General features: G+C 48.6%; 1 protein-coding gene across 5 annotated transcripts in view; it reads left to right on the forward strand.

Moving 5' to 3' along the window:
- C2H3orf20 (chromosome 2 C3orf20 homolog) overlaps positions 1-13,145 on the forward strand; it is a 94,535-nt gene extending 81,390 nt beyond the window's left edge. For all 5 annotated transcript variants that reach the window (XM_050781624.1, XM_050781627.1, XM_050781625.1 and 2 more), the window contains exons 13-17: positions 4,438-4,741; positions 6,947-7,054; positions 8,524-8,666; positions 12,156-12,290; positions 12,900-13,145. In XM_050781624.1, the coding sequence (XP_050637581.1) occupies positions 4,438-4,741; positions 6,947-7,054; positions 8,524-8,666; positions 12,156-12,290; positions 12,900-12,984 (775 nt within the window). In that variant the 3' untranslated portion in view covers positions 12,985-13,145. The remainder of the gene's footprint in view (positions 1-4,437; positions 4,742-6,946; positions 7,055-8,523; positions 8,667-12,155; positions 12,291-12,899) is intronic.
- Positions 13,146-19,817: the final 6,672 nt, after the last annotated feature.

Consider the following 19,817-nt stretch of genomic DNA (forward strand, 5'->3'; position numbering starts at 1 on the left):
GCTAATATCCGGAATCTACAAAGAACTTAAACAAATTTACAAGAAAAAAACAAACAACCCCATCAAAAAGTGGGCAAAGGATATGAACAGACACTTCTCAAAAGAAGACATTTATGTAGCCAACAGACATATGAAAAAATGTTCATCATCACTGGTCGTCAGAGAAATGCAAATCAAAATGACAGTGAGATACCATCTCACGCCAGTTAGAATGGTGATCATTAAAAAGTCAGGAAACAACAGGTGCTGGAGAGGATGTGGAGAAATAGGAACACTTTTACACTATTGGTGGGACTGTAAATTAGTTCAACCATTGTGGAAGACAGTGTGGCAATTCCTCAAGGATCTAGGATTAGAAATACTTTTGACCCAGCAATCTGATTACTGGGTATATACCCAAAGGATTATAAATCATGCTACTATAAAGACACATGTACACATGTGTTTATTGCTGCACTACTCACAATAGCAAAGGCTTGGAACCAACCCAAATGTCCGTCAATAATAGACTGGATAAAGAAAATGTGGCACACATACACCATGGAATACTATGCAGCCATAAAAAAGGATGAGTTCATGTCCTTTGCAGGGACCTGGATGAAGCTGGAAACCATCATTCTCAGCAAAATATCACAAGGACAGAAAACCAAACACTACATGTTCTCACTCGTAAGTGGGAGTTGAACAATGAGAGCACATGGACATGGGGAGGGGAACATTACACACCAGGGCCTATTGGGGGATCAGGGGCTGGGGAAGGAATAGCGTTAGGAGAAATACCTAATGTAAATGATGAGTTAATGGGTGCAGCACACCAACATGGCACATGTATACCTATGTAACAAACCTGCACATTGTGCACATGTACCCTAGAACTTAAAGTATAATAATAAAAAATATATATATATAGTTAAGCTATTGATTTAAAGTCTTTGTCTAGTAAGTCCAATCTCTGGGTTTCCTTGGGGACAGTTTCTAGTACATTTTTTTCCTTTGAGTGGTCTATGCTTTTTTGTTTCTTTGCACACCTCAGGTTTTTTTTTTTGGTTGTTGTTGAAAACTGAACATTTTAAATATTAGAATTTGGTAACCCTGGAAATCAAATTTCCCCTTTTCCTTATGATTTGTTGTTGCTCCTTGTTGTAGTTTGTAGCTGTTTGTTGTTTAGTTACTTTTCCAAACTATCTTTATAAAGACATTTGTAATGTGTAGTCTCCATTCAGTTAGGTAAGGGATCAGCTAGTGATTTGATAGAGATTATCTGGAGCCAAAACAAAAACAAAAACAAAACTCGTCCAGTCTTTGCAGATTGGCTGTGTATTGAGGCATTCATTCAGTGCTTTTAGTCAGGCTCTTCACATCAAGACTAATCTGCATTAGCCTTCACCTTCTACTTTCAAAAAGTCCAGTGGTCAGCCAGAGATGAAAGCTTAGTGTGTTCTCAGGCCTTTTCAAAACATGGTTCCAAACCTGGTACCTATATTCCCTGGTATGCATGTGAGCCTTTCAAAGCCTTATTCTCCCATATACCTCCTTCCCCAACCTCTTTCTTCCCAGACATTTTAGCCTACCTATCTGTGCCTCATCTGTTACCCCTTGCACCAGGAGGCCATGTCTGGTATCTTTCTCTTTAAATGCACCTGACAGATGCTTCCCAGGAGGGGCTGCTCCAGCCCTGAGAAAGTTGCAAGGCAGATAAAACAAAGTCAAGCTCTGAGCTGATCCCTCAGGGAACCTCCAGACAGGCCAGCCCACAGAACTACAATTGCTTGAGAACAAGGTTCATATTGTCCCCTCCAGTACTAGCAAGGTGCACCAGGAACAGGGGCTGTCATTCCGTGGATGCTACTGAGCAGGGCTATGAAGGATGGTAGGGGAGTAAGCTAAAAATGCTACAATGCTGTCTTACCAAAATTTAGCAGCATCTTTCTTATTTAAGCATTCCTCTGGTTGTTGCACGTTTTTTCATTAGATTCCAGAACTCTGGATAAAGTTGTTTCTGACAGTGTTTGCCAGCTTCATTGTTGATCTAGTCAACGGATGTGGTTTCTGAGTTCCAAAATTAGAGTAACAACCATTTTTAGTGGCTTCACTCCCCTCTTTTTATGAGTTTATTTTTAAATTTTTATTTTTATTTATTTTAGAGACAGGGTCTTGCTCTGTCTGCCAGGCTGGAGTGCAGTGGTGTGATCATGGCTCACTGTAACTTCGAACTCCTGGGCTCCAGCATTCCTCCCACCTCAGCCTCCCGAGAAGCTGGGACCACAGGCATGTGCCACGATGGCTGGCTAATTTTTTAATTTTTAGTAGAGATGATGTCTTGCTATGTTGCCCAGCCTTGTCTGGAACTCCTGGCCTCAAGTGATCCTCCTGCCTCAGCCTCCCAAAGTGCCGAGATTACAGGTGTGAGCCTCCGCACCCAGCCCTCCCTCCTTTCTAATTTTTAAAACCTATATTCTTTTCCGTGAATTATTTGTTCACTACCTTTGTCCATATTTTATTGGGTTATTAGCTTTTTCTAATTGATTTGTAGTATTTTACGTAGTGGAGACATTGACCACTATTCTATGTTAGGAGTTTCAAATATGTTTCTCAGTTTGTCATTTGTCTTTCATCTTTGATTATGATAGTTTTGGGTTTTTTTGTTTGTGTATTTTTTTGTCACAGAGGGATTTTGGAGGCTTTTTTCTTTCATGTAGTTGACTTTATTAGTCTTTTTCTATTATGACTTCTGGATTTTTTAGTCATAATTATAAAAAGCCTTCCCTGTTCTAAAATTACAGAATAATTTCCCCATATTTTCTAGTAGAAATGTTATGGCTTAATTGCCCCACATTTAAACCTTTGATTATTTTGAACTTATCCCTAGATAAGTTATAATTAATAGATCCAGCCTCCCCCACCCCCTGCTCTGCTCCAGATATGCAGGTTCTTGAATAAGACATATTCTTAACAAGTTTGTTCAGCAAGTACTTATCACTATTAATAGCCCCTGAGAAATAATGCTCATCTTGCATTGCTCTTGTTTCAGGATGTCCTGGTTTCTAATCCTAGCCCTTGCCACTTAATTATCATATGAACTTGGGCACCCATTCACCTGGTGGGAACCTTCTGTTTTCTGATCTGTAAATGGCAATAAGAGTTTCTGTCCTGCCTATTGCACAGAGTTGTTATAAAGTTAACCAAGACAATGTCTATTCCAAGATTGTGATGCTGTAAAATGCTAAAAATGCTACTGCCTTTTGTCATGTTTAGCATTTTACAGCATCAGCATCCACAGTCTTGGAATAGACGTTGATAAAGGTAGAATCACAGCAACGCTTTCTATTTGGATGGTGCTTATTCCCATGTAAATACCACAACCCTCACAACAACCCAGTACAGTGTTTGGCACATAGTAGGGGCCCAACGAATATTGGTTTGAATATTTATTGAATCTTTACTATTTTTCAAATGCTACTGTTTTATTCCACTGAACAAAACACACCAAATTCATGAACTCATGGAACTTGCATTCTAGTAGGACAGAGAAGTGCAATAATAAAATTTAAAAGTAAAAGATATGTTAGATAGCAAGCAATGCTAAGAAGAAAAATAAAACAGGGACGGGAAAGAGTCTTGGGAGAAAAGGAATGAAATAGGTCACTCAGAAAATCTCATTAAGAAGGTAACATTTGGATAGAGCCTTGAGAGAGTGACATAGATGGCTCTATGGAGGAACAGCAAAGGCCACTGTCCTCCAAGACCAAAGGACAAGTAGAGGCCAGTGTAGCCGAAGTGCAGTGAGCAAAGGCGGGAATCCTGGAGAGTAAGAGATGTAAGGAGGACAAAATGCAGGGGACAGATTCTTGCAGCCTTGAAGCACATGGCAGGGACTTCGGCTTTTGTTCTGTAAAAGGTAGAAAGCCACCGGAGGGTTTTGAAGAGAGTAGTGACATGACGTGAGCTAGGTTTTAACAGGATCCCTCAGTCAGAGAACAGACTGAAGACAGGCCGGGGAAGAAAACACAGGACCCATTAGGAGGCATTTGCAGGCAGCCAGGCAAGAATGAAGGAGGCTTGGACCACATCCATGGGGCTGGAGGGCAGGAAAAGTGGTCAGATTGTGGGTCTGTCTTGAGTGTAGAGAGGACAGGCTTGCTGACAGATTAGATGAGATGTGTTGGGTGTGAGAGAAAGGAGTTAAGGATGACACTAAAGCATTCTTTGACCAAATGGATGGGTGAAGGAGTAACTTGTTATTCTCATTTTGCACCGTAGAAAGAGGCCCAGAGAGGTTAGGGGACCTGTCCAAGGTGGTGCAGCACATTGGCAGCAGGGCCCAGACTAAAATCTGCCTGCAGCAGGCCCTTTGACCGTCAGGAGCCAGGGGGCTCTGGGAACCACAGACCTCCACCACCTGCTGAGGGCCCCTGTGCACTGTGCTCCTCCTTGCAGAGGGAAGGCCCGCGAGGGACGCAGCCCCACCAGGTGGGCGGCCTCGCCCTCAGACTGCCCACTGGTGCTGCGGAAGCTCATGCTTAAGGAAGACGCCCGTGCTGGCTGCAGGTGCCTGGTGAAGGCGCCCCTGGTCTCTGACGTGGAGCTGGAGCGCTTCCTGCTGGCGCCCCGAGACCCCAGCCAGGTGCTGGTATTTGGAATCATCTCAAGCCAGAACTACACCAGCACTGGGCAGCTCCAGTGGCTGCTGAACACGCTCTACAGCCACCAGCAGCGGGGCCGCGGCTCCCCATGCATCCAGGTTGGTCCCAGCCCAGTGAGGAGGTCCTGGAGGCCAGGGGTAGGGGTAGTGGGGCAGTCCGAGAAGACCCCCACAGTGCTAGGACTGGCTGAGCACCTGCCTGAGGGGCCATCTCCTTCAGCTCCTTTCTCCTTGGGGCCTTTGTGTGTACTCTCCTGTCTGCAGTGTCCTCCCTCCCACTGCTTCTCTCCTTCCCACTCATCCTCTAGCTCCAAGGTGAATGTCACCACGTAAGGGCCAGGCCCTCTTCTGACCCTTGAGACAAAATCAGGGCACTGTCCTTTCCTTCCAGTTTGTGACTGTTTGTTGGTGTGAATATTTAGAGCACGGGCCGTGCTCACCACTGAATCCTCAGGGCTCTGAAAATATTTGTAGACTATCGCAAGTACCCACTGTGTGCTGGGCATGGGCCGGGCCCTGGGAACCCAGCATGACTCAGATGCAGACTGGGCCCTAGAGGAGCTCCCAGTGTGGCAGCAACTCCAGCACCACCAGTGAGGCCGTGAGAGGACAGCTCTGGGCACGCAGGAGCCTGGGAACATGTGCCTGCTGCCTCCTGGGGGTCCGGAGGGCTGTCCAGGTTGAGTGGGGTTTTGGCAGGTGATTAATGTTCCTGGAAGAGGCGGTGGCCTGTGCGAAGGGGGACAGGAGAGAAGTACGGCTCAAGGTCCCAGCTGATTGTGGTTGAGGTCTAAAGGGAGTCTTCGGGCCCATGGAACGCACTCCAGCCTACTCATTGCTGCAGTAGAATCGTTCCCACCTATCAGGCCTATGTAACCCTCCAAGCGTGCAGTCATTCCCAGCAGCATTGGCACAGTTTGAAGGCTGGCCCCAACCCCAGACCAACTGGAGCAAAGGATGGCACATGAGCACATGAGCTGGGTGTCCACGTGGTGACTTCCTTCAAGCCCTCTTTGCCCTCCTGTCTCCTAGAATCTGCTGTGTTTGCCCATTTCCCATTTGCTGCTGCAGAGTTCTGGGTTTTCATGTACACAGGGGTGGGAGTTCTGCGTGGACACCCTCCTCCCAGGAGCGGCCCCTCCCTGACTCTGGCATGCCCACCCTCGGGTCTGTGCTCCAGACCTTCTGAGCAGACACCAGTAGCCCTTTGACCATCTCAGTCCAAGAGTATAGACTCAGCCACAAGCCTTTTCACTTGTCCCATACAGCAAAGCCATGTTTGTTTTCCAGAGCCAACCTCCAATTTAGTTGAATCCAGTGAGCATGTATTGAGTTCCTTCTGTGTGTCTGTCCATGTAGAGACAGATAAAATCCTGCCCATGGGGGAGCTTAGAACTGACTTTCGCTTATCATGGGGCTAGTTGTTGTTTGCTAATAGTTGTCCCTAAGCAATTGGAGTGCTCAGGTGGCCGACCCCAGCCATGGGCAGCGTGAGTGAGGACAGGGCGTGGCCTGAGGCAGTTCATAAAGGAGTGAGCAGCAGGCCTAGAGGACAGACTTGGAAGCAGGTGTCAGATTAGGGTGTCTTTGGTGAATGCAGAAATGTTCCCTGCTTTCTCTTTCCCTGACAGCTAGAACATTGGGTGTGGTTCTGAGTTTCATATTGGAGAGTGAAAGGATAGCTGGAGACACCTGGAAATAAAGGCAGATAAAACGGGAAGACAGCACATTGGCTGTATTAATAGATCTGAGGCATCCAGAAAGGAGAGGCGAGAGGCCAGCTTTCCTCTGAATTGCCCAGACCCTACCTTGAGGTATGGGTTCAGCTCAGGTCCTCTCCCTGGATATAGTGACTGGGAGGGTCCTGAGGGGCTTGCCAGCAGTGGGTAGGGAGTGGAGAAATTCTTTATGCTGTGTAAAGTAGACTCAAAAGCCTGGAAATGGGTCCACCCAAGAACACAGTTCCCATCTTCAAACCTCTGCAGTGCTACCCCCAGGGCAAGGGAGCAGTCACATTCTGTGGACCCCAGAGGCCCAGGCTAGTGGGCGTCACATGTGGGGCAGCCACCTCAGAAATGGCCTTCTCCCCTAGTGGGCTCTAATCAGATCCAGGGACATCCTCAAGGGACAGTCATGGGAGGTGTGCATGCAGGCCCAAGGGCTCCTGGAGCAGGAGGAGTTGGAGAGAGGGAGTTGTACAGGGCTCCAGGACTCAGGGGGAACCTGGCCTAGCCAGGAATATGGCAATTCAGGTACATCTTCTTGGCATGGGGGTGACCACTTCTCATATTTCTCTCCTGGCAGTGCCGGTATGACTCCTACCGCCTGCTGCAGTATGACCTGGACAGCCCCCTGCAGGAGGACCCTCCCCTGATGGTGAAGAAGAACTCTGTGGTGCAGGGGATGATTCTGGTGAGCCAGCAGGGACTTGCCATCCACTGCCTGCCACCCAGCTGCAGCCACCTCTGCTCCTGTAGAATCACAAATGTGGGAGGAGGAGAGAGGAGAAGAAGGGAGGGGCTGTGGCATTATCTCCCCACCCTGGCTGAGGCCCAGAGAGCAGGAAGACTGACCAAGAGTCACCCAGCACACAGAGCTGGGGCTGGAGCCCAGGACCCCATGTGTCCCCCATCCCAGGAGACTGAAGGGACAGGTGACATTCAACCTAACAAATCAAATTCCCTTCATCTGTTTGTTTTTAAATGACTTTATCCTAAAAACATTCACTGTAAATACTTACACATGCTCATTATGGAAAGCTTAGAAAATACAATTTAGAAAATAATGACATCATCAGATCACCCAGAGAGTCTCATTTGCTCATCCCACAGATATGTACCTGGCACCTGCAAGGACCACCGCATGCTAACATTTTGGTGTCTGACCTTTGCAGTCCTTTTCTGCATATATTCTTTGCAATTCTTCTTTTTAAATTAAAATACCATGAGCATTTCCCCATGTCCTTATATAGTTTGTAACACCTGAGTTTTAACCACTGTGTAAGAGTCTGTCATTTTTTTTTTTTTTTGAGACAAAGGCTCACACTCTCACCCAGGCTGGAGTGCAGTGGCGCAATCTTGGCTCACTGCAATCTCCGCCCCCTGGGTTCAAGTGATTATCCTGCCTCAGCTTCCCAAGTAGCTGGGACTACAGGTGCCCACCATCACACCCAGCTAATTTTTGTATTTTTAGTAGAGATGGGGTTTCACCATATTGGCCAGGCTGGTCTCGAACCCCTGACCTTGTGATCCACCTGCCTTGGCCTCCCAAAGTGAAGAGTCTGTCATTTTATCTATTTGTGCTGCTTTTATTGACATTTAAGTTATTTGTATTTTTTTTTTTTTTTTGCCATAACAAATAACGCTGTCATGAATATTTTTGCACAGAAATATTTGGATAGGTGTCTACCTGTTGGGGACTGACCTGTGGGGGTGGGAGCCCTGCCCTCAAGGGGCTCCCATTCCATGGGGTGAGCTGAAAGGTACATACACAGCAGGGGAACAGCTTTCTGGCCACAGGGTTCTGTGGGGCTGTATGTGAAGTGCATGTGAGCTGGGTGGCCAAGCAGGCAGAAGGGAAGGAGAGCTGCCATCCCCAAGTTGCCCAGGGAGGTATGGCTGAGCCAAAACCCTGCCCAGGCCCCCAAGTCGTAGGGCAACCTCACCATCCCAGGCTGGACAGGGGCTGGACTCAGCCTACCTCCCTCGGCAACTCATGGAGGGCAGCACTCCTTCCCCAGCCGCCCAAGGCCTGCCTCACGGTGCAAGCTCTCAGAGGCCTGTGGCACTGTCCTAGTGAAATTCCAAACTCGCGTGTCTTATCAGTGGACACTGCTGTGCTGATGTGCTGAGGATCTCTCCTCGTTTCCTTCCTGTCAACAGATGTTTGCCGGGGGAAAGCTCCTTTTTGGGGGCCGTGTTTTGAATGGATATGGCCTCAGCAAGCAGAATCTGCTGAAACAGATCTTCCGGTCTCAACAGGATTGCAAGATGGGCTACTTCCTGCCGGACGACTACAAATTCAAGTAAAACAGGAAACACGCAGGTTGAGGGATTGGCCTGGGGAGGGATGGAGGGCAGAAAGGAGACTTGGGCTGTGAAAGGGGAACTGAGGGGAGCAGGCGGGGCGGAAGGGATGGAGTGGGGAGGGGGGCTGGAGGTGGGAGGCCTCCACCTGTGGCACACATGGCAAAAACTGCAGCAGGAGGACTTCACAGGTGGGCAGGGGAGGGATGGGAGCAGGTGCAGAGTGGGAGGGGGTGTGTGAGCAAGGCCATGTTGTGGGTTTCTTTGGGACACAAGTTTGGGAAAAGGGCCCTCTTGGAGATCTTGGGGACATGGGAATGCTTGCATAGTGCCTGTTTCTGTTGGAATAATCTAGACAGGTTTGGTGGGCAGGAGCTCTGGCTACACCCCCCTCTCTGTCCCACCACACCCTACCACCACCTCATGTGCAAGCTGGGCCCCGCTTCTGCCTTGGTTTTTCGTTTGTTTTGAGAGAGGGTCTCAACTCTGTCGCCCAGGCTGGAGTACAGTGACACGATCATAGCTCACTGCATTCTTGAATGACTGGGCTCAAATTATCCTCCTGCCTCAGCCTCCCCACACAGACAAAGGCCATCCGTGAAGTGATCCCAGGCCCCTATAGCAGGAAGTGCTGGCTTAAATCTGCCTCTGGGCTTCTGAGCTTGGGCTTTTCAACAAAGTGATGCCAACTTGTTGAGCACCTTCTGGGCCCAGCTCTCATGAGATGATCTTCTTGAGCCGAGAGACCTAGCTTTGAGTGGCTCAAGAAGAATATAGCCTAGTCCAGGAAGGAGCCTGCGCTGCATGAAGCGCCTGAAGACTGCATTAGGGGAGCATGAGCAGATCTGAGACCGCCTGGGCAGCACGGTGTAGTGAGACACTTGCAGGATGAGGTTGGAGCCCCTGCTGCACTCTACTGGCTGGGTGACTGTGGGGAATCAGTTTACCTCCCTAATCCTCTGTTTCCTCATCTTCAAAATGAGGAAATAATGCCCACCTTGAGAGGCTGTGAGGATCTCATGAAAGTGTGTTTGTTAAAGAGCTTTGTGAACTGTGAAGCAAATGATGAGGCATGTGGAAAGTTATTTATACGCAGACCTGGGGTATGCAGCCCTAAGTCCTGTGACCGCACCCCCACAGCACTGAGTCTGGGCACCCCCCAACTCCCACACAGGACCCTCAGTTTTCTAGGAGTCCTTAATGCCCATCTCACTGCCGTAAGCTGAGTCTGGGTCTTGTCCAAGTTGGGGAACCCACTTCTGGAGGAACTGAGGAGGTCATGCCAAGTGACCCCCGCAACTCAGAGCACTCAGCAGGGAAGGCAGGCCCAGGAGGAGCCTGTGGAGGGTAAGGAGGGGCAGATGCTGAAAGGTGCAGACAGAAAAGTCACTGAGACCCCACTGCCTGAGACTCCAAGAGGGAGAGGGCTTGGTGGTCCTTGAAGACCAGTCACCAACAATCCCAGGGAGAAAGACAGACGCACCAAGGTCAGGACAGGACAGGACAGGACAGGGGGATGCTGTTGGGAAGGGCCCAGGCTGAAGATGAGCTGAGGCTACAGGAAGATGCCAAAGAGGACCAGCAAGGGCATTTTCAGAAACATTCAGAAGAAGGCTAGCCTGGTATGGTGCACGGGGAGTGAATGTCTTAGCCTGTTGAACATTTATTTCCCACTGTCTGGAGGCTGGTAAGTCTAAGACCAAGGCACCAATGGATTAGGTGTCTGGCGAGGGCTGCTTCCTGGTTCATAGATGGTGCCTTCTTGCTGTGTCCTTGCATGGCAGAAAGGACGAGGGTCTCTCTGGGGCCTCTTGTATAAGGACACTAATCCCATTCATGAGGGTCCCACCCTCATAACCGCCTTACCTCCCAAAGGCCCTGCCTGCCAACACCATCACCTTGGGGATGAGGATTTCAGCATATCAATTTGGGGGAACATAGACATTCAGACGATCACAGTGGGGGATGCCAGAAAGTACTTACAAAGAGACATAGCTCTTATTTGGCTCTAGATGTCTTCAAAAGGAAGATGCTCTTTAGTAGGAAATGATAGCTTAAGGAATCTGGCCACTTTTTATAGCTGTGTGACCTGTGCAAAACACTCACCCTCTCTGTGCGCCAGCTTCTTTGTCTGTAGAGTGAGACTCACTGTATTGGGTTATGGGGATTAGAGGAGTCAGCACATGGAAAGTGCTGGCACACAGCTCACATTTACTGAGATTACTACCTACCCTTGTTAGTGATATTATTATCATTAAAATGAGCTCTGGTCTCCTAATTTGTTATATCTAAGGATTCTGAAAGAATTTAATGGTATGCTTACAACGGTCTTCAACAATTGTTCAGGAATGGTGAGGAAAGAATCAGAAAACTAGACACACACACATACACACAAACCAGATACACACATATACAAATTATACGCATACATACAAACTATAAACACCCATGTAAACTAGACACACATGTACACACACACATTAGATTCCAGCACATACTAGATGCACAAACACACACAAACTAGACACAGAAGTATACACAAACTAGACATAAATACACATGCATACACTATACACACATACACAAACCAGACACACACAAACTAGATAGAAACATACACGCATACGTACAAACTAGAAACATGCACACAAGATGGTCTAGGTTCTTGGAAATGGAAAGAGGCAGATTCGTGAAACTATTAACCAGTAGGACTCCTCCTAATCCTAGAATAGCCAAGTGGGTTGATGGTTTAAGAGCACTTAGGTGAAAAAAGGAAATGGAATCTTTAATTGAAAGCATTGCCATAGCAGTCATTCCTATAATCTGGATGCCAGAAGCTTGGACCAAGGTGTGGGCAGGGCCATGCTCTCCCAGAAGCCGCTAGGCGGCTCCGTCCCAGGCCTTGCTCCCCGCTCCTGGTAGCTCCTTGGCCTGTGGCCACAGAACTGTGATCCTCACATGGCGTTCTCCCAAATTTCCCCTTTGTAAAGGAACATCAGTCATGTTGGATTGGACCCGCCCTCCTCCAGTATGGCCTCATCTTAACTAATGATGTCTGCAACAACCCTATTTCCAAATAAGGCCACATTCTGGGGTCTCGGGGTTTAGGATTTCTACATATGTATTTGGGGGGCATGTGTTCAGCCCATAATGTTACACATGATGACACATTTCCTTTGCCCCCTGTCATCTCTCCTGTGGTCACTTATGGAGCCCTCCCACCCCACCGCAGGCATTTGCCATGGTCAGTGTTGGGGTGTGGGTATAGCAGCCTGTGGGTTAGGGCCAATCCAGCCCAAAACAGAAGCCAGGGAAGCCAACCTCCAGCGTGTCACTGGGTCCCTGAAGAGGTCAGATTCTCCCTTCGCCGCCCTCAGGAGGAGGAGCACGTGTGTCCTTGTCTGTCTAGGCTCCCAGAACACTGACGGGACAGCGTGCAGCACGCCCTGGGCCCTGAGCCCTGCCCCCCAACCCTGCCTCCCCTGCAGTGTTCCCAGCTCTGTCCTGAGCCTGGAGGATTCTGAATCAGCCAAGAAAGCCGAGTCAGAAGATATCCAAGGAAGCAGCTCCTCATTGGCCCTGGAAGACTATGTGGAGAAGGAGTTACCTCTGGAGGCTGAGAAGTAGGTGACCACACCCGCTGCCAGAATGGGCATGGCTCACAGCAGGCCACCTCGGGGCTATTTGGCCTTGGGCAAGTCACTTCCCCCCAGGCCTGGGTCATGTCCAACCATCCCTGACATCTAGCCTGTGTAATCAACACAATACTGGGCGGGCATGCAGGCTGCCCCGGAGCTGCTCGCAGTGGTCTGGGTGGTAGAGATAGAGGCTTTTTGAGGACTTTGCAGCAAATCCCCACAGCCCAGACCCATTAGTCTGAGAAGGGTGGAGACGGCCCTGCTGTCTCTTTGCAAGAAACTTGCTGCAGCTGTTGAAAGCCCCTGACTTGCTGGTGCTGGTAACCATGAAATGAATCACGCATTCAGCATGGCGTGGAGATCACATATTTCTCATGAAGATAGAAAAGCAAAATTAGGAGCATGTAGAAAGGTCACAGGTGCCACCGGGACCCTCTGGTTGGAGCAGCACCCAGACAGCCTCACCTGTGCAAGGGAGAGGGCTTTGCCCCTTCTGGCCCTATCAGGCCTGGGCTCTGGGCACTGTGGCACTGTGAAGAGCAGCCCTTCCCCCGCCCAGCCCTCAGCAGTTGCTTTCTCTATTTTGATCTTTAGGGCAAGAGAGCCTGAAGTGGAGCTACATCCTCTCAGGAGGAACAGCAAGGTAACCAGCGGGAAGAAGCAGGCCTCCAAGAAGTAGTGCCATCCTGGCGGCAGCCAAGTGAGCCAGGCCCCGGACCGGGGTGCTGGGGCTTCCTGCCAGCCCAGCCCTGCCTCCCCGGTCTCCCACCCCGTCCTCCAAGCCTCTGTAATAAACCAGCGGACCTCCGGCATCGGGGTGAGGCTCTGGGGAAGGACAGACCCAGCTCAGTCTGTCTGCTGTGAGGCCCCCAACAGACTTGTTCCAGGTCAAGTCGTTGGAAACTCGGTTTCCCCAATACAGAGCTTCCTCTGTGGCCAGTTAAGTCAGCTGAGGCCCTCCCACGCTCAAGGAAAGAAATGTTTCCCTCCAAGGGGTAGCTCCAGGATAGGTGACCCAGTAACGCCCGGGATGCTCAGATGGGACTGAACTGGGTCTCCTACGCTTCCTGGGTGGGGGAGGCTCAGTCTATAGCCTAGGTGGAAAACACAGCAAGAACAGAACAGTGAAGAGGCAGAGAGAAAGGTCAAAGACAGGGAAGAAGAGACAAAGGGAGAAATGAGAGGAGGAGCAAGGAGACAGAGGAAGACACAAGTGAGCGGGCAAGGGAGAGGGTAAGAAAGAAGATGGAGGAGGGAGGAGAGAGGAAGAGTAGGACGAATAAACAAGGAGGGAGGAGGAAGGGGAGGGGAACAAGGAAAGGGGAGTGGAGAGGGGAACAAGTAAGAAGGGAGGGGGCAGGAAGAAGCAAGTGTGGAGTGAGGAGGGAGTGAAGAGGGTGACGGGGAAGAAATCACTGAGGGGGGATCTGAGGAAGATGGGAATGGTGCAGGCTGGGAGACTGAATGACAGAGTGCTCACCCCTAGGGACCCTTCAGTGACGCCCTGAAAGCCAGAGCCCTGTGGCCTCCTGGGGGCCGACATCCCCACTGAGCCCAGCCACAGTGCCATTTGGTGCATTTTGGGCTTCTTCCCTGAGCCACAGGCCTTAGAAATCCCTACCAGCAGCAAGGGGCCCAAGACAGTACCCGCTCTGGGGTGCTAAGTTTCCCCATGCCCCTGAGGGTGCCTGTGAGGGACAGAGAGAACCCCTGCTCTAGGCCCACGGCTCTGGGCTGTCTTGTCTGGGTTCACCGGAGCCCTTTCCGGGAGCAGCTGAGGACTCCAGAAGGTCAGCCTTGTTCTCCCAGCCCAGAGCAGAGTTCAGGCCTTGAGCTGCGGGCAGCATTTAGTGAGATGCTGCACTTAGAAATGCTTATGTTTCCTCTGTAATATAAGCTTTTTTAATCTGAATTTTTCAAGCTTTAATGTTTATCCTTTGTATCATTCAAAAATGGTTTTTGAATTATACACTTGTTCTTCTAGAAATGAATTTGAAATGACTTGCAATATTTGTAAGCTTGTATCTTTGATATTGAAGGACCTTGATGTTTATCACAGGTTCCAGGGACTCTAACAACTCTCCCCTCCTCCCCTTCTGAGCACAAGGACAGATAAGGATTGGAGGGCAAGGGAAAGAAGTTCCACCTCTGTCCTTGCAGGCTGGCACCTTCTAGCCCCTAACGCAAGACCTTGGTAAAGGCTGGAATGGAGACCTTGGCTCATGAAGGGCCTGAAACAAAGCCTCTCCCCTGCCACCCTAGACCTGCCGTGTGGGCAGTGTGCTCAGGGGTGCTTGCGTGGATATGCCAAGCAGTCTGCATGTGCACGTCAATAGCCGCGTGCACTGTGCACACAGACCTGTCTCTGAACGGCAGGCCCTGGTCCTGCCCACGGTGCTCACCACACTGAAAGGGGCAAAACTGAGCTGCTCATGGGCAGGACACCTCCCATTGGTGGAACAGGCCCAGCGAATGTCCAGGGCTGCAGAATCAAATGCACCTTAGGGAGGAGGGAGAAAAGGGGAAGCCTCTCTCCATGGAAACCCCAGGAGAGTAGGATAAGGCTTCACCCCTCAAAGATGCCCCCAACAAACCAGGCACGATGGAAAGGTGCTCAATTAACTGAGAACTGAGCCATAAACTGTTTTTGGACTCTTCAGGCTTCCTTCTGTTGGTGTTTTGGCTATAGGGAGGTCCAAGGCTTTCTAAGGAAAAAGCTGTGGCCCAATGCACATGGATGCTCTAGGGCAAACACTGGCACATCTGCTGCTGCCTCACCCCCAGTCTTTGCAGGCAGCCTCTACCAACTACCTTCCCGTCTCTTCCATCCACGGAGTAGCTCTTTCCTCTAGCCAAGACTCAGTTTTTAGGAAGACTCCTTGGAGGAAGTGAGGGTGCAGCTAGAGCTAAAACCTACAGGGCAGGTTTTGTGAGAAGGCGTTGCTGTGTGTGACCTGTGTCTGAGTAGCTGGCATCCCATTACTCACCTCCCAGGTTATCAGCCTGTCAGGGAGACATGGAATGGTCAGCAGCACATGGCCTCTGGGAAATGGGAGCAGGGTCTCCCCTTGTTACTGAGAATCCTTTCTTGTTCAGGCATCCAAGAAAAACTAGCACAAGGAGGAAACCCAGGGATCATGGTGTCTGATCCCTTGATCTGCAGGTGAACCCCAAAATTGGGGCTCAACTCAGGATAGTTTTTGGCTTTGCTTAGAAAGCAGCCCACAGTGAAAGAAAGCAAGTTTATTACAGCAACAGCTACAGCAAAATGGCTGCTGCATAGACAGAGCAGGGCTAGTTTATACCCACTCTTAATTATATGCTAAGTAAGTGGTGGGTTATTTGTGAACTTTCTGGAAAAGGGGCAGGGAGTTCCAGGAATCATATAAGGTAATGTTCAGGGTGTTGCTATGGCATCATTCATAAACTATCCTGGCACTTGTGAGTGTCCTATGCAAATATATTATAATTAGGATATAATGAGCAACGACGGCAACTAGAGGTCGCTTTCATCGCCATCGTGGTCCTAGCTGGTTTGGGCTGGCTTTCTTGTTGTTCTTGTTACAATCTGCTTCCATCAGCAGGGCAGTGACCAAGGCTTGGAAAACAAGTCCTGCTGATCTCCCACCTCTCCCTCACTTTATAAAAAAGGAGACTGAGGCCCAGAGGAAGGACGGCGGCAGCAGCGGGCAAGGTCTCCTCCCACCCCTCCCTGTGGAGGTGCACCCAGGGCCTAGAGGAGGGAAACAAGGGCAAGGCTTCTGTCTCCAGCAACACTGTGCACTAAATGGCCTGAAAACACCATCTTGTTACAAAACACATAGAAATACTGGATAACATAAATTAAATACCCCTTTAATTGCATATGGGAACTCACAAGGTCATAGGGAAAATCTTCAGGGGCTAAAAAACAAGAGGCAGGAGGGGGAAACCAGGTGGTAAGCATTTGTCTCATCAACGTAAGTGACAAGGTGGTCTTTTCAAGGAATGGTGCTGGAACAACCAGACAGTTGTATGGGAAAAATTAAATCAATCTTTTTTTTTTTTTTTTTTTTTTTTTTTGAGACGGAGTCTTGCTCTGTCGCCCAGGCTGGAGCGCAGTAGCCGGATCTCAGCTCACTGCAAGCTCTGCCTCCCGGGTTCACGCCATTCTCCTGCCTCAGCCTCCCTAGTAGCTGGGACTACAGGCGCCCGCTACCTTGCCCGGCTAGTTTTTTTGTATTTTTTTAGTAGAGACGGGGTTTCACTGTGTTAACCAGGATGGTCTCGATCTCCTGACCTCGTGATCTGCCCGTCTCGGCCTCCCAAAGTGCTGGGATTACAGGCCTGAGGCACCACGCCTGGCCATCAATCTTTACTTCATACCACTCACAATAATTAATTCAAAATGGATCATAGACCTGTACTTAAGAGCTAAAATTACACTTCTAGAGGAAAACATAAGGAAATATTTGTGATTTTAAAACAAAGATTCCCTAGGACAGTAAGAAAAAAAAATAGTGAAAAGTAAAATGGATTGGACTTCACCTTAAAAACTTCTCCTCTAAAAACACTTTTAAGAAAATATAAAGGTGCACCACAAACTGGGAGAAAAATATAAATTTCTGGAATAAAGACCTCTTACAACTCAAGAAGAAAGCCCTGTTTTTTTTTTTTTTAAAGGAGTAAATATTTGAACATACATTTTGCAAAAGTAGATATATAGATGGTTTTTTTAAAAAACCATCTATCTAAAACAAGATGTTCAATGTCATCAGTCTTTAGGGAAATGCAAATTAAAACCACAAATGAGATACTACTAGAAACCTATTAGAATGGCTAAAAAAATTTTTTTTGAACTGAAAATGCCAAGTAGTGGAAAGTATGTGCAGCAGCGAGAACTCCCATACATTGCTGGTGGGAGTGTAAAATGTTAAAAGTACTTCGGAAGAGCATTTGATGGTTTCTTATTAGTCACGCATCTTATAAGAGCAGGGGGAAGGCCCAGGGTGAGGAGCAGGTGACAGACCCATTCTGTGAGGAGTGGCTGGAGGGCCTGGGCTGGCTCAGCCTGCACCCAAAGCCTGAGAGAGGCTCAGTCACTGTTCCTCACCTCTGCATGTCTGTCCCAGGGCCTGAGACTGGGAAAGTGAAATCATAGGCAGTTTTCAGCAATCTTCTATTGAAATAAGATCGGATTTTTAGGCTGAACCCCAAAAACCATAGTCAGAAATTTCCCCAAGAACCGTTGTGTCCACAGATCAATAGGGCCAGAGCTAGAACCAGCAGGACATCCGTTCTGCAAGATATAAACACCCACTGAGGGCAGCCTGGTTTTCACCCACCTGGCAAGCCGACCTGAACTGCTGGCTCCTTCCCTGCCCCGGAGAAACTGTGAAGCAAGTGTGGACACCAGGAACTAAACCTTTAAGAAAAACCTGGAAAGCTAAACGTGTTTAAAACTGGTTTGGTTGCAGGGGGAAATGTGGGTGGCTGCAGCCTGAGGAGGACAGGAGATGGGTGCAGTGGAAGAGAACTGTGTGAAATCTTCCCCAGCTCTGCCCAGCGTTTCCTCAGCAGAGCCTTGGGGCAGTCTTCACCTGCCTCTTTACTGCAGCAGCAGTGGCAGCCCAGGCCACTGGTGCAAATGCAGGGGTTAATACTGAAGGACGGCAAAGGCTTTGCCATTAAGGTGTTGACAAAAGCAGATGATGATAACCAGGTGCCTTTGACCATTTAAAAGCTCCATCTTGGCCAGATGTGGTGGCTCACACCTGTAATCCCAGTACTTTGGGAGGCCTAGGCAGACGATTCACCTGAGGTCAGGAGTTCAAGACCAGCCTGGCCAACATGCTAAAACCCCGACTCAACTAAAAATACAAAAAACTTAACCAGGTGCGGTGGCATGTGCCTGTAATCCCAGCTACTCAGGAGGCTGAAGCGGGAGAATCACTTGAACCCAGGAGGTTGCAGTGAGCCAAGATCGCACCACTACACTCCAGCCTGGACAACAAGAGTGAAACTCCTTCTCAATAAATAAATAAATAAATAAATAAATGCTCCAGCTTTTCCCCTCCAAACTACTGATTACAAGGCCATGAGAGGCCCCCTCTGATGGCGGGTGCTGCTTCCCCCAGGGATTTTTTTTTTTTTTTTTTTTTTTTTTTTTTTTGAGACGGAGTCTCGCTCTGTCGCCCAGGCTGGAGTGCAGTGGCCGGATCTCAGCTCACTGCAAGCTCCGCCTCCCGGGTTTATGCCATTCTCCTGCCTCAGCCTCCCGAGTAGCTGGGACTACAGGCGCCCGCCACCTCGCCTGGCTAGTTTTTTGTATTTTTTAGTAGAGACGGGGTTTCACCGTGTTAGCCAGGATGGTCTCGATCTCCTGACCTTGTGATCCGCCCTTCTCGGCCTCCCAAAGTGCTGGGATTACAGGCTTGAGCCACCGCGCCCAGCCTCCCCCAGGGATTTTTAAAGTCATACTCTAGCCGGGAATTTGCCTAGTGGAGTGACAATAAATCTGAGTGAGGAACAGAGGTTCTGGGGTAAAGGGGCTCATTCGTTTACCGTCTCTAACATAGATTGGGACTTGGCTTTTCATTCTTCCCCAAAACACATAAGCAGAGCAGCTGATAAAGAATATCATACATATAAGACAAAAGCTGAAGAGCCAGTTAATAGGTTAGAAGACTATACTATAGAACTCTCCCAGAATCAGGAAAGGTTAACCATATATATAATATAAAACAAACCTGGGCAACAGAGTGAGACCCTGTCTCTACAAAAAATTTAAAAATTAACCAGGTGTGGTGGTGTACCTGTGGTCCCAGCTACTCGGGAGGCTGAGGTGGGGGGATTGCTTGAGCCTGGGAGGTCAAGGCTGCGGTGAGCTGTAATCACACCAGTACACTCCAGCCTGGGTAAAAGAGCAAAACCCCCATCTCAAATATATATAACACTGAAAGATGTGGAGAAAAAAATAAAGTACCAAAACCCAGATGATAAGGGTCCTGGAGGGTATAAAAATAAAAGTGTAGAGAAGGAACTATTATTTGAAAAAATAATGGAGATAATATGCCATAATTATGAAAAATGAAATACTTTAGGTTAAAATTAATCAGAGTGCCAAACAGAAGAGTTAAGGAAGAACCTACACATGGACATATTATAGTGAAATCGGAGAAAAAAAAAATCTCTAAAAGATACCAGACAGAAGCAGACCACCTACAAAGAAACAAGCATCAGGCTGACATCAGATTTTTCATAGCAATGCTAGAAGTGGGAAGAATGTAATATCTTTAAAGAGTTGAAGGCAAAGTACTCTAAACTGTAGGGTTAGGAGTAGAGATACTAAAGAGACATGGCAGTGTGAAAAAGTATTTAGCTTGTTTAGGGGGAAAGTAGACACTGATAAGCATAAGTGTCAATAGGAATAAACAGGTATAAAATTGGTCTTAATGGCACCCACCATAAGACCAAAATAGAATATATAACTTTTCGACTGCTCAGGAATACTCTGTTAGTCCAAGGGAAACA

Source organism: Macaca thibetana, chromosome 2, assembly GCF_024542745.1.
Source record: "Macaca thibetana thibetana isolate TM-01 chromosome 2, ASM2454274v1, whole genome shotgun sequence".
NCBI classification, from domain to species: Eukaryota; Metazoa; Chordata; class Mammalia; order Primates; family Cercopithecidae; genus Macaca; species Macaca thibetana.